At 41.6% G+C, this 10,937-nt stretch overlaps 1 protein-coding gene across 1 annotated transcript in view; it reads right to left on the bottom strand.

Annotated features, from left to right (window-relative positions):
* LOC108796062 (anthrax toxin receptor 1-like) overlaps positions 1–10,937 on the bottom strand; it is a 35,540-nt gene that overhangs the window by 4,089 nt on the left and 20,514 nt on the right. Inside the window, exons 2-3 of the mRNA XM_018567450.1 lie at positions 887–958; positions 115–186 (exon numbers count right to left, since the gene is read on the bottom strand). Coding sequence (XP_018422952.1) covers positions 115–186; positions 887–958 — 144 coding nt within the window. The remainder of the gene's footprint in view (positions 1–114; positions 187–886; positions 959–10,937) is intronic.

The raw sequence follows: 10,937 nt of genomic DNA, 5'->3' as shown, positions 1-10,937 counted from the left end.
GGGTTCTGTGAATTGCTTATAAATACACCCCTAACTGTTCAGCTAAGATGCAGTGAAATGGTTTTATCAAAACTGGCATAACAGGCTGCAAAGATTTTCTTGGAATTTTTTTACCTTTTCTCTGTTAATTTCATAATTGTTGTCGCTCGAGATGAGAAGACAATGAATGACATCCTCAGCATGGGACTATTCCAAAGCACAGAAAGGAAAAAAATTAGTTCAAAACATATGTGTTCTTAGGTTCTACAATACATAGCAGCACAATATATGTCTGTTACCAGCAACACTATGGAGTTGATTTACTAAAGGCAAATAATACTTTACTAATTTACTTTACTAATAATCATTTTCTAAAGGGGATTTTCACTTTGAAAATGGATTTTCCCTAAGCTTAGTAAATGAGGTGAAGCTCTATTGATGTCTATCATCCAATCACGTGCTTGCAAAAACAACTGAATTTTCACCACATTTACTAAGCTAAGAGAACATTCTCTTGCAAACCTTTTTGCCTTTAGGAAAAAAAATAAAAAATATTATTATTATTATTACTGCACGTGTTCCATATTGAGACTAATTAGATTGTGATTTTTTTTTTTTTATTGAGAAAGGAGTAGTGACCTTCTGCTGTTAAAGCCATATTTTACTTTGCAGGGGCTTTTTAACTTTACCATACTGCAAATCACATTGATACCAGATAACTGATTTCAGTATAGTAGATTGTACTCAGAGCCAATTTGTGAATATCTTCTCATCCCTAATTTTATCTCAGGTAGCCATGAGAAAAGTTAGAAACAACCATTGTATAAAATGTAAATCACAATGTTGTGAAATATTAACTGCAAATACAGACATTAGACCAAGGATGCTTGCATTCTTTAATACATACCTTGTAAATTTTTCTGTAAGACTTTCCACAAAGGAGAAAATCTCATGCCAGTGGTTTTTGACGCTGCCAGACCTGAAAAAAAAACAAGTTATGCATGACTAATGTATTATGTCAGTGTCATTTATAGCACTCGCTGAGACATGCATATAACTTCAAATATGATCTGCCCTGTCTGTTTTAAAAAGACACAATATTAGAAAAAAAAGGATTTTAAGCAATAATAATCATCTTTGCTAACCTGAAATATTCTTTGTCCATTCTCTCCAACCTTGAGACTGATTTACTTAAAGGAGTGCTTTATTCCATTGAGTTCAGTGCAGTGTTAACTTTGACAACAAATTTCGATTTAGAGGGTTATTCACAAAGCAGCCGAAGACAGCCGAATGCATAACCCACGCTGTTCGGCTATTCACTTCAGGCTTGTACAGCTGATTTCAGCCATACATCTGCTGAAATCAGCCGTACATCGGCTGGCTTCGGCTGCACTTCGGTTAGCCGAACATGCTCTACAGAAGGACTTCGACTCAGCCGATCCAACATCTGGATTGACTGAGCAGAAGCTCCGGCAGCTCACTCGCTGCCGTTCGCCCCTATTCACATGGAGGCTGAACAGCAGTGAGTGTATAGCTGAATGTCGCAGAGCAGCATTTGGCTCGGCTATTCTGCTTGGTACCTCCGTGGTACCGAGCAGAGTAGAAAATCAGTGAAATAAATAATAAAAAAAAAGTTTAAAAAATAGTTTTTACATTTAGGAAATTTAAAAAATAATAAAAAAATAGTTCAAAGTAAACAAAAAAAAGAAAATTAATAATAATATTTTTTTTAAACGCCCCCACCACGAGCGCCACTGCAATTGCAGTTAAAGGATTCAAAGTATTGACTAATATGCCAGCCAAAGGAATGTGAATGATAAATTGGACATAAGAAATCAAATTGCAGAGCCTTGGAATACGGCATGAAAAATGGCTTCGCGCTGACACTGTCAGGATACGTCAGTGAGACGAAGTTAGAGAAAGTAGAGAGCAAGAGAGAAAAAGAAAGGGTGGGGGAATATATCTCATACATAAATAATTATAATGTACGCACAAGGAGGGCGAGATGATAAAAATAGTTTTTACACTATAAAAAAAACACTAGATGCCGGCAAAAGAAAAACAATTGGGCAGAGGTAGCAGTGACAGCTAGCTACGCCCAACTGTTTACTATTGGCTGACACCTGCTAGAGTCTTCTAGAAGGTCCCGGCCAATGAATAACAACTGGGTGGAGCTGGCTGTGATTTCACAGCCAGCTTCACCCAGTTGTCGTTGTTTAATGACAGTTCAGCTGTCAGTTGCGAGGCTTTCAGCATATGCTTTGACCCCAAATGTGCCTCCCGCCCACAGTGCAATTGCCCGCACCGGAACATGCAGTATCGCATTGTTGTTCCATGCAATGCAATGCAATTGCAAACAATTGTATATGCAGTTTTTTTCTGAAGTAGATTTTGATTGTAACACTCCATTTGTGTATTTTATTTTTAATAAAAGATGGTATTTATTTTTATTTAGTCCATTGTGGGGGCTTGGGTCTTAGTAATGACCAGAAATGATAAAACACAGAAGCAGTAACAAAGTGGTGTGTGCCCAGAATCAGTTTTGTTTGACCATAGAACATTCAGTCCAAGGCCAAAACATTTCAGGCTTACATAAGGGCCACCTTAATCAGTGCTGTAAAATTAACTGGTTCAGGTAAAGTCTACACAGTGTAAATATTTCTGTGGAAAGTGGGGACCTGCTCCTGTTGCTGATTTGGGGTGCCAAAAGTTGTGGGAAAAGTTTTGGTTGGATTTCTGCTTTAAAGATTAATTGTATCAAGTTAAAACTCACCTTAACCTATTAGCTGGTTGCAGCATTAGGAGGTTAGGCTAAAGGAGGTTTAGATGAGACAGGTACACCTGTTATTGTGGGATTAGAGTAAGATCTGTAAAGATGAAGCAATTTGAGATGCGTCACTTGACTTTACTATTTGACCCAATTCTCTAAAAGCCCCTCAAGGTTGCATTGGTGGCATGGTTATGCAAACGGTACAGAATGTATCCTACATTTTCCCAGATGTACATGAAACAAAATACGGTATATAATACGGGGGAAAAAAAACACATCCACACTGTTTTGCAGCAAAATATCTGCTCAGTGCTGACAAGTGCACTTTAAAGTCTCCTTGAGGTTGATATAATACTGCACATGAAGAAAGTGTGAAGGGGTAATGATAAACTTGTAGTGTAAGGAATCTGTAAGAGCACAGATTATTCAGTCATAGCTAACATTGATTTTGCAGACCAACTACCAGACGGACAGAACCTCCTACTAAAGTAAATATAATCAGCTGACACTAATCCAATGCACAGATCAGCATTAAAAGGTCAGTGAACTAAAAATATAATCTGCTTTCTTGAAATAGCTACTATACATGACAATATGTCATTAATAAAATAAAGTGGTAAATAAGGCTGTGATGTATGGGCCTGAAAAACTGAAAAACACAACATGCTAAAAAACAATCACAGCAGTGGATGGAGAGACACAGGCACTTTCAGCTTGAGCCCTACATACTTATACCCTAGTGACCCCATTTGTACATGATATCAAATGACCATGTGTACTGCCAAATCATAACAGGATTTACAAATAATGTTCATCCCTTGGAATATGTCCTCTCCTACTCTGTTTGCTCTTAGTTCTGCAAACTGTTGGTGCTATATAAATCCGAAAGAATAATAATAATAATAATAATATTGTTCAGGAGTGCTGATAGCCAATAGGATTGCTGTTTGTTTTTGGGAACATTCGCAGTTTTGGCTCTGAAAAGCTAAAAGGATCATCTGCGAAGTTCGGGTGCATTGCATTTGCTGTAAAAATGCACTAAAAACAAAATGCATGGGTTTCCCTATTATTGCAACCAGACCCTTATCCAGCCATGCAGCCTGGATGGCCAGGAGAGGGAGAGCAGTGAGTATGCAGCCCCCCCGCCCCCACTCCTTCTGTACCAAACCAGGTTGTTTGCCTTTCAACGCTGGGATGGTACCTTGCAAGGGAAGGGGGGCATCAAAGCCTCCCCACCCTTGCAAAGTATCTTTGTCCCAATGTTGAGGGACAAGCCCTCTACCTTAACTCCATGTGCCCCCAAAAAGGAGATTGAGGTAATATTAAAGTGGGGAGGACTTATGATGGAATCTGGAAGCCCTCTTTATTGGGCAATGAGTGTAGTGGTACATTTAGTACCCTTTACCCATTTCCACAAATAGTTAAAATTAAAAACATAGCCACCACAGTTCAGACAACCAATACGGGCCATCCAAGCCAGTAACAGTCATCCTCGTTCAAGACAGCTGCTGATTGGGCATCCTGGCCAAACAGTGGCTTAGGGGTCATCAAGATAGCCAATACGAAGCTCTGTTTACCTATGAAGGCCCTAGGATTTAAAATGTTAAAGCATGGCTAATATATTTACAGACCTGCAAGAACGATCCATCTTAGCTAGGGCGAGAGGGTTGCGCATTTTGGCTTCTATGCTTTGGGTGCAAGAAGATCTTGCCCCATCACTGTCTCTGGTTATTATAGATTTAAAGTGACATTAAAGGCTTATTTTTCCGCCCGTTCCCGTAGCCAGTTCTCTATCCACGTACACACCACCTCAGCTTGTGTAGCAAGCGTTTGTGTGGTACCACGGTGTCTGTGCAGGTGCACAGACGTTTGTGTGGTACCAATGATGTCCCACGGTGTCTGTGCGGGTGCACGCTGCTCCATAGACTTACCTTGTGTCTCCCCTCGTCTCCCAGGCCGAACACCTGAACTGCGCATACGCCCGCCACAAAATCCTTTGCAGGTGCCAGAGACTCTTCAGATGTTCGGACTGGAGCTTGCGGCGAAGACACAGGTAAGTTTAAACCTGTTTCAAAAGGTTTTTTTTTTTTAAGTTTTTGCTTAGATCTACTGCTTGCTAGCAGTAGATATATGCAAAAAAAACGTGAGGGTTTAATAACCCTTTAACTATTATTAATATGACCGTTATGGGGTTGGTAAAGCTGTATTCACAACGAATTTGGCTCTCCATTAGTTATTTTACTTGTTATTTTGCTAATGTACTATTTAATCAAGGAAGAGCTCCTCAATCAATATGAGCAATATACATTGTGAAAGGGGAAGCAGATGGCCAGTATTGCTTCTGTAGGACTAGTGTATTTTGTCAAAGATGACTGATGGGCTTAGTGCACACAAGTATAGAAGCAAAAATGTGAAAGGCTTCTTGGCTTCCTATGTAAAGAGATTCAACTAGGGATCAACATGATAATATAATGCAGGTGTCACTGGCCTCTTAGTGGATTAGCTATAGGAATATATGAAGAAAATCTACTTTAGCAAGGGGATTCAGAACGTTAAGCTTGCAGATCTCTACATGTTTGAGAAAGACTAAGGACAAGAAGTGGCTTCCACTAGAAGCATAGGCAGCAATAAAGACCTATCAGAAGATCAGACTTTCCCTATTCTGTTGAGGATTGAAAAAAGTTCTGGGATAGTTTACTTTAGCAGTAGATGGATGCTTTACGCACTTACTAGCACTACATGCAATTATGTTCAGACTTCAATGCAAATCCCTTTTTGTGAGCCCAAATCTTAAACCCAACATGTACTTTGTATTTTGGTTTTGTGCTGCCGTAAACTAAACTTGGACACCCCTAAATCTAAATTTGCCCCACCCCTTCCTGTTTAAAGACATTTTGCGCAATCCGTCAGTCGCTAGGTATAAGCATGCATGCTGCATCCAGGTTCTGACAGGTTGCGCTATTAGCGTAGCAGGCTATGCAATGACTATATGAGCAGTGTATGGGCTATATATGAATCCTATGAACAGTCCCCACTCTAGAGAAGTGACAGCTGTGTCCTATCACCTGCATAGAAGTGGATGAGGCTCCATGCCCTCCTCCTGTACCTGATACAGGTCCCTGAAGCCCAGCTGTAAGAGGTAATCATTCTGGATATGTAGTGGTCTCTCATGCGGCTCCAGTCTTCGGCTGTTCCCCCAGGGGTCTGGACACTGTGCAGAGACTAGGCAGGGGCATTGACAGCCTGAGCAGGCTCCGCGCTCAGTTCTTCCACAGAGGATGATGATGATGATGATGATGATGATGATAAGAGGAGGAGGCAACACTGCAGTGTAAGATCTCCAGTTCCTGGCAGACAGCCAGGCTTTCAGCCATGCTCCTCCTTGGCGTTTTCCCAGGACAGTCTCATCTTCTGAGGGGTGGCCAGCCAGGTTCCACAGCCATAGAAGAGCTCAGGCTCGGGGCACTCCTTGGTTCTCATTTCCGAGGCTTGGCCCAGGACGCAGAGCCGCCTCCTCCTCGCGCCTTCAGTGGGTGGGCCGCCATTTCTCTGGCCGTGGTATCCGGGGTGCAGAGCAGTGACTGGGGGATGAGTGCCTGTGGTAGATATGAACGAAGTCTCTCCTCAGCTTGCCCCAGACACAGTCCTTTTCCGCCGTTGGCAGCTGCGCTAAGAGCCTGTTGTAATAGCCTTTACATGCAGATAAAACTGGTTACATAGCTGTTGAGGTCTCACTGGCCATCTGATGAGATGCATGAGAAACCACAGGGGAATTATGCTTTGGCTATGAACAGAGTTGTCATCTAACAACAGTTTAAGTCCTCATTTGATGTTTTATAAATAGCATTTTAGTTTACGTACTAATAACAGGTCCTCTTTGGCTGCTAAACAACTCTGTAGTTTTACCCACTGATTACCATTTAGACAAAAGTTGCAGAGATTAACACTTTTTTTTGACTACGCTAACAAAATGTTGAGGTTTCAGAAAACCAAAAAATTATGTACAAAAGTGCTTATCAAAAGGATCTGGGAAGTGGAGAGACAAGCTGAGAAAAACAAACTCCGTTTGGATCATTTAAAGCTATATCTGTCAGAAGGCAATAGATAAGGACTTTGTTATTAGGGATGCACCGATACTAGTACTGGGCCTTTTCACAAGTACTTGTACTTGTGAAACTGCCTCGATACTAAAGGTCGATACCGCTTTTTAAAATTTCTAAACAGGAGCAGCTGGCTGAGGTCTCTGCTTCCTGGGGACCTCAGGCAGTCTGCCAGTGGCTGTCTTTTACCTGCAGAGACCGATACAGCCTTGGACAGCCCTGCACTGGCCCGTACAGCCCTGGGGAGACACAGCACAGCACTGAGGAGACCCGAACGCAGCCCTTGTGAGACCCGAACGCAGCCCTCGTGACACCCGCACGCAGCCCTGGTGAGATCCTGCACATCCTTCTGAGACCGGACACACAGCTCTGGTGAGACCCTGTGCAGCCCTGGTGAGACCTTGAACATCCTCCTGAGACCCTGCATAGCCCTGGTGAGACCTTGTACAGCCCTGGTGAGACCCTACACAGCCCTGATCAGACTATGTACAGCCCTGGTGATACCTAGCACATTCTCCTGAGACTGTGCACAACCTTGGTGAGACCGCGCACAGCCCTGATTATACCCCACACATCTTCCTGAGACCCTGTTACAGCCCTGCTAAGACCTTGGTCAGACCCCGCACAGCCATCCTGAGATGGAGCACAGCCCTGGTGAGCAACATTGAATATGTATCTTCATATTATTCTGCATTGCTTTGTAATGCATTGCTAGGATTTGTAGCCCTCTATAGCTGGGTGCCTTTCTGCATTGCTGTATAATGTATTGCTGGGATTTGTAGTCCCTCTACAGCTTGGGGTCAGTGGCAGAACTACCAGGGTCGCAGCTGTAAGTGCGCCCTGGTGCTTCACTGCTGTCCTAAAATCATTAGACTGCATTGTTTTAGAAAAAATGTCACTTAAAAAAAAAAGTATCGGTAATTAGTGTTGGCGAGTACTTGAGGAACAGTACTTGTACTTGGCTTTGAAAAAATTGTATCGGTGCATCTGTACTTGTTAATCCTGAGGTGTGTTGGCAAACATGAGAGGGCAGTGGGAACATTAGTGTGCCAAATGACTGTGTGTGGGGCCTATATGTAAAGCAGTGGTATAGCCTAACTAACAGTCAACAAAAAAATTGAAGTTCTAGCCTCCCTCTGCTTTACAAAAACATTTGGATTTCTGTGTATGTTGCTGTAAGTCATTATTCCTCACTTCCTTTCTGGTCCCTCGTCATTGGGACAATAAATGAAGGATGGCTAATGGAGCCCTTGATAGCCATAAAAACCCAACAAGGGCAATAATCCTTCCCCACTCCAAAATCCAAAACAAAACAAAAATATGGCTGTGCATGCACTTTAAATGGACCCTGTCCGTTGTCTAAAAATGTAAATGCCAGTTCCTTGGAATAGAAGAGTTATTATACTCACTTCCCAGATGGCCATGTCTATACCAGTGCTTCCAGCGCTGCATCATCCATTAGAATCTCAAGAATTCTACACTTCCAGGAGTATTAAAAGCCTGTGTCTGCCACAGCACACTGTAGTTCCATCCTCTGACCTCTACATCACTACAAGACGCAGAAATGACATAGAGGCCATAACATAGGATCACCACACTTACAATGCAATTTTCCTACCACAGTCACACATCCAGTTTTAGGACAAAACAAATAACCTGTCAGTAAATGTGGGAAGGAAATGTGTTTCCATTTTGCATCCAAATTTGGATATCTATTTTAAGTCACTTGTTATGCCTGAAGAAGGGGATCCTGGGAGACCCCGAAACGTTGCATTGAGTGTATCATGTTACGCTGCTCATACATCAATAAACAGACATATTTGACTTGCTATTGGAGTGCCGGTGTCGATATATTTTGTTTGATATCCGCGTGGCAATTGAGAAAAAAATTTTTGGCGACACGCACTGCGTGGGTTTTTGAACCCAATCAATGTATTTTGAACCGCAATCATGTGCAATTGCACTGGCAGTATCGTGGCGGGAAACCACGCAATCTGCCTGCACAACTGGGGTGCCATTAGAAAATAATGTCACCACCAGCGCATTTGACCGCACGACCATCTGCACGGTTTCGTGCACGATCGCTCTAGTATGAACCTAGCCTGATCTGTAACATAATTAACTCGTGTGTAAACTAGTTTTGAACACTGTGAGGGGAATCTATCAAAACTAGAGCAGAGAAAATCTGGAGCAGCTGTGCATGGCAACCAACCAGCTTCTCTCTTCAGTTTGATTTGAAAATGAAAGATAGAATCTGATAGGTTACCATGCATAGCCGCACCAGATTTTGTCTGCTCCAGTTTTGATAAATTTCTCTCTATATGTCCTAACAAAGGGTTAAGGATCTAGAAGCATTGTATATGAATGAGAAGAAGCTCAGATTGTCCCGATTTTTTTTTATGGGGACAGACAGAGTTTCCTTTCACTTTGGGATTGTACAGAGAAGATAAATATGTCTAAAATCTTTAGGTATGCTGTGTTAATGGGAACACAAAACAAATATATAAGGGAAGATTATTAACCCTTCTGCTCAGCTTATAGCTGGGTGGATGCCATTCCCATGGCACTACCGCCAGTAGATGACACATATGAAATTTCTATGCTCCTCAGAGCCATCCAGTTGCCGTAGTGCCATGGGAATGGCATCTGCCCATCTACATACTGGGAAGAAGGGTTATAAATCAACCCCATAGTGGGGTTTTCTCAAATTTGACTGCAAAAGTGGAAATACACTTTAAGCTCTCCTTAAAAAATCCACACAACACTAGAGAATATGCAGATTTCAGGCATATTGTGTCCGTGGTGGGATTCAATGGTAGAACCCCAGCTTTGCCAGTCAGGAATAGTAATAAGCTTTCATTTGGCTCAGACACAAGTCACATGAAAGAGACGAGTAATTAATTGCAAACTGCTCTCCAACAGCAGTACAGGGGAAGCAGATGCATGATAGGATCTAGAAAATGACTAGGGAGTTTGGGAATGGCATACTGTTTAACTAGCACACTGTATCTTTGTGTTCAGCTCCTGTCCTGAAAATGCAGCAGTAGACGGTTCAGCTCTCTGCGGTAAGAGCAGACAGACCTGCATAAAAACTCTTCCATGTTTATTACTGGAAGTGATGACCACTTTCTTCGGGCAGCAGCAACTTCTTAAAGGAAGACTCCCTAATCACACATGATAAACACTTCATAGCTTTTTCACATTTGCTAACATATTTAAGATATATACTATGTTTAAAATAATTAATTTAGGGTTATTTGTAAATCATATCATTATGCCTATATACTATTCGGTGATTTGGTAATATGTACTTTAGGTGGGGATAAAAGCAAGCTCCATTTTAGAAATTTCTCTAGAAAATGGTTTGCATTTTCTTTTGTTTTGGAGAAATCATTGCTAAAAAAAAAAACAGTCATATAAGAAACTAAAATAAAAAATGTCTGCCAGCAGTATTAGCCTAATTATCTGTAAAGCGTGAGAGCTGTCTGTTAATTAATTGCAGCAGCACCATCATATGGGGGATATAAGGACACCAATGTTTTTTTTCTACATCACCATCTCTTGAGTTTGAGATGCTGCTCTGCTGCTGACACAGGCAGCTTTCCTAAATATTACCCTCATGGTTTGGATTACATTTTCCAGGAGCTTTGGTCTGGGTTCAACTGATATCTAGTTAATTTTTAAAGCCCTGATGAAGGGAGATTGCTGAGTCCCTGAAACGCATTGACTGCCTTTTGATGTCTCCTGTTGTCATTTGTGGAAGCAATAACATTATTTTGGATACCAAGAACTCTTGTTTGGTGCACTCTAGAAATACATCTCTTGAATTTCTGACCAATGTATTAGCTGAGGTATTGATGCAGCAAGTCACAGAGAAAAACAGACACTAACAGCCTCAATTATTTAAAGTTACAGTAGTTTTACAGATTGGTGTGGACCCATTCTGTTACCTGTAGTTAGTGTGGTCTTCCCTGAATGGTGGAGTCTAAAAACTGCCAAGTGACCAGCAAGCATGGAAGTTAGGAATTAATTGTGTAACCTCATAAAAGGTTTCATTTACAAGTTTCACTCTTTGGGCATTAATTAAA

The sequence above is a fragment of the Nanorana parkeri genome, unplaced genomic scaffold, assembly GCF_000935625.1.
Source record: "Nanorana parkeri isolate BGI_ZX_2015 unplaced genomic scaffold, ASM93562v1 scaffold1050, whole genome shotgun sequence".
Lineage (NCBI taxonomy): Eukaryota > Metazoa > Chordata > Amphibia > Anura > Dicroglossidae > Nanorana > Nanorana parkeri.
This window is presented reverse-complemented; position numbering and strand designations above follow the sequence as displayed.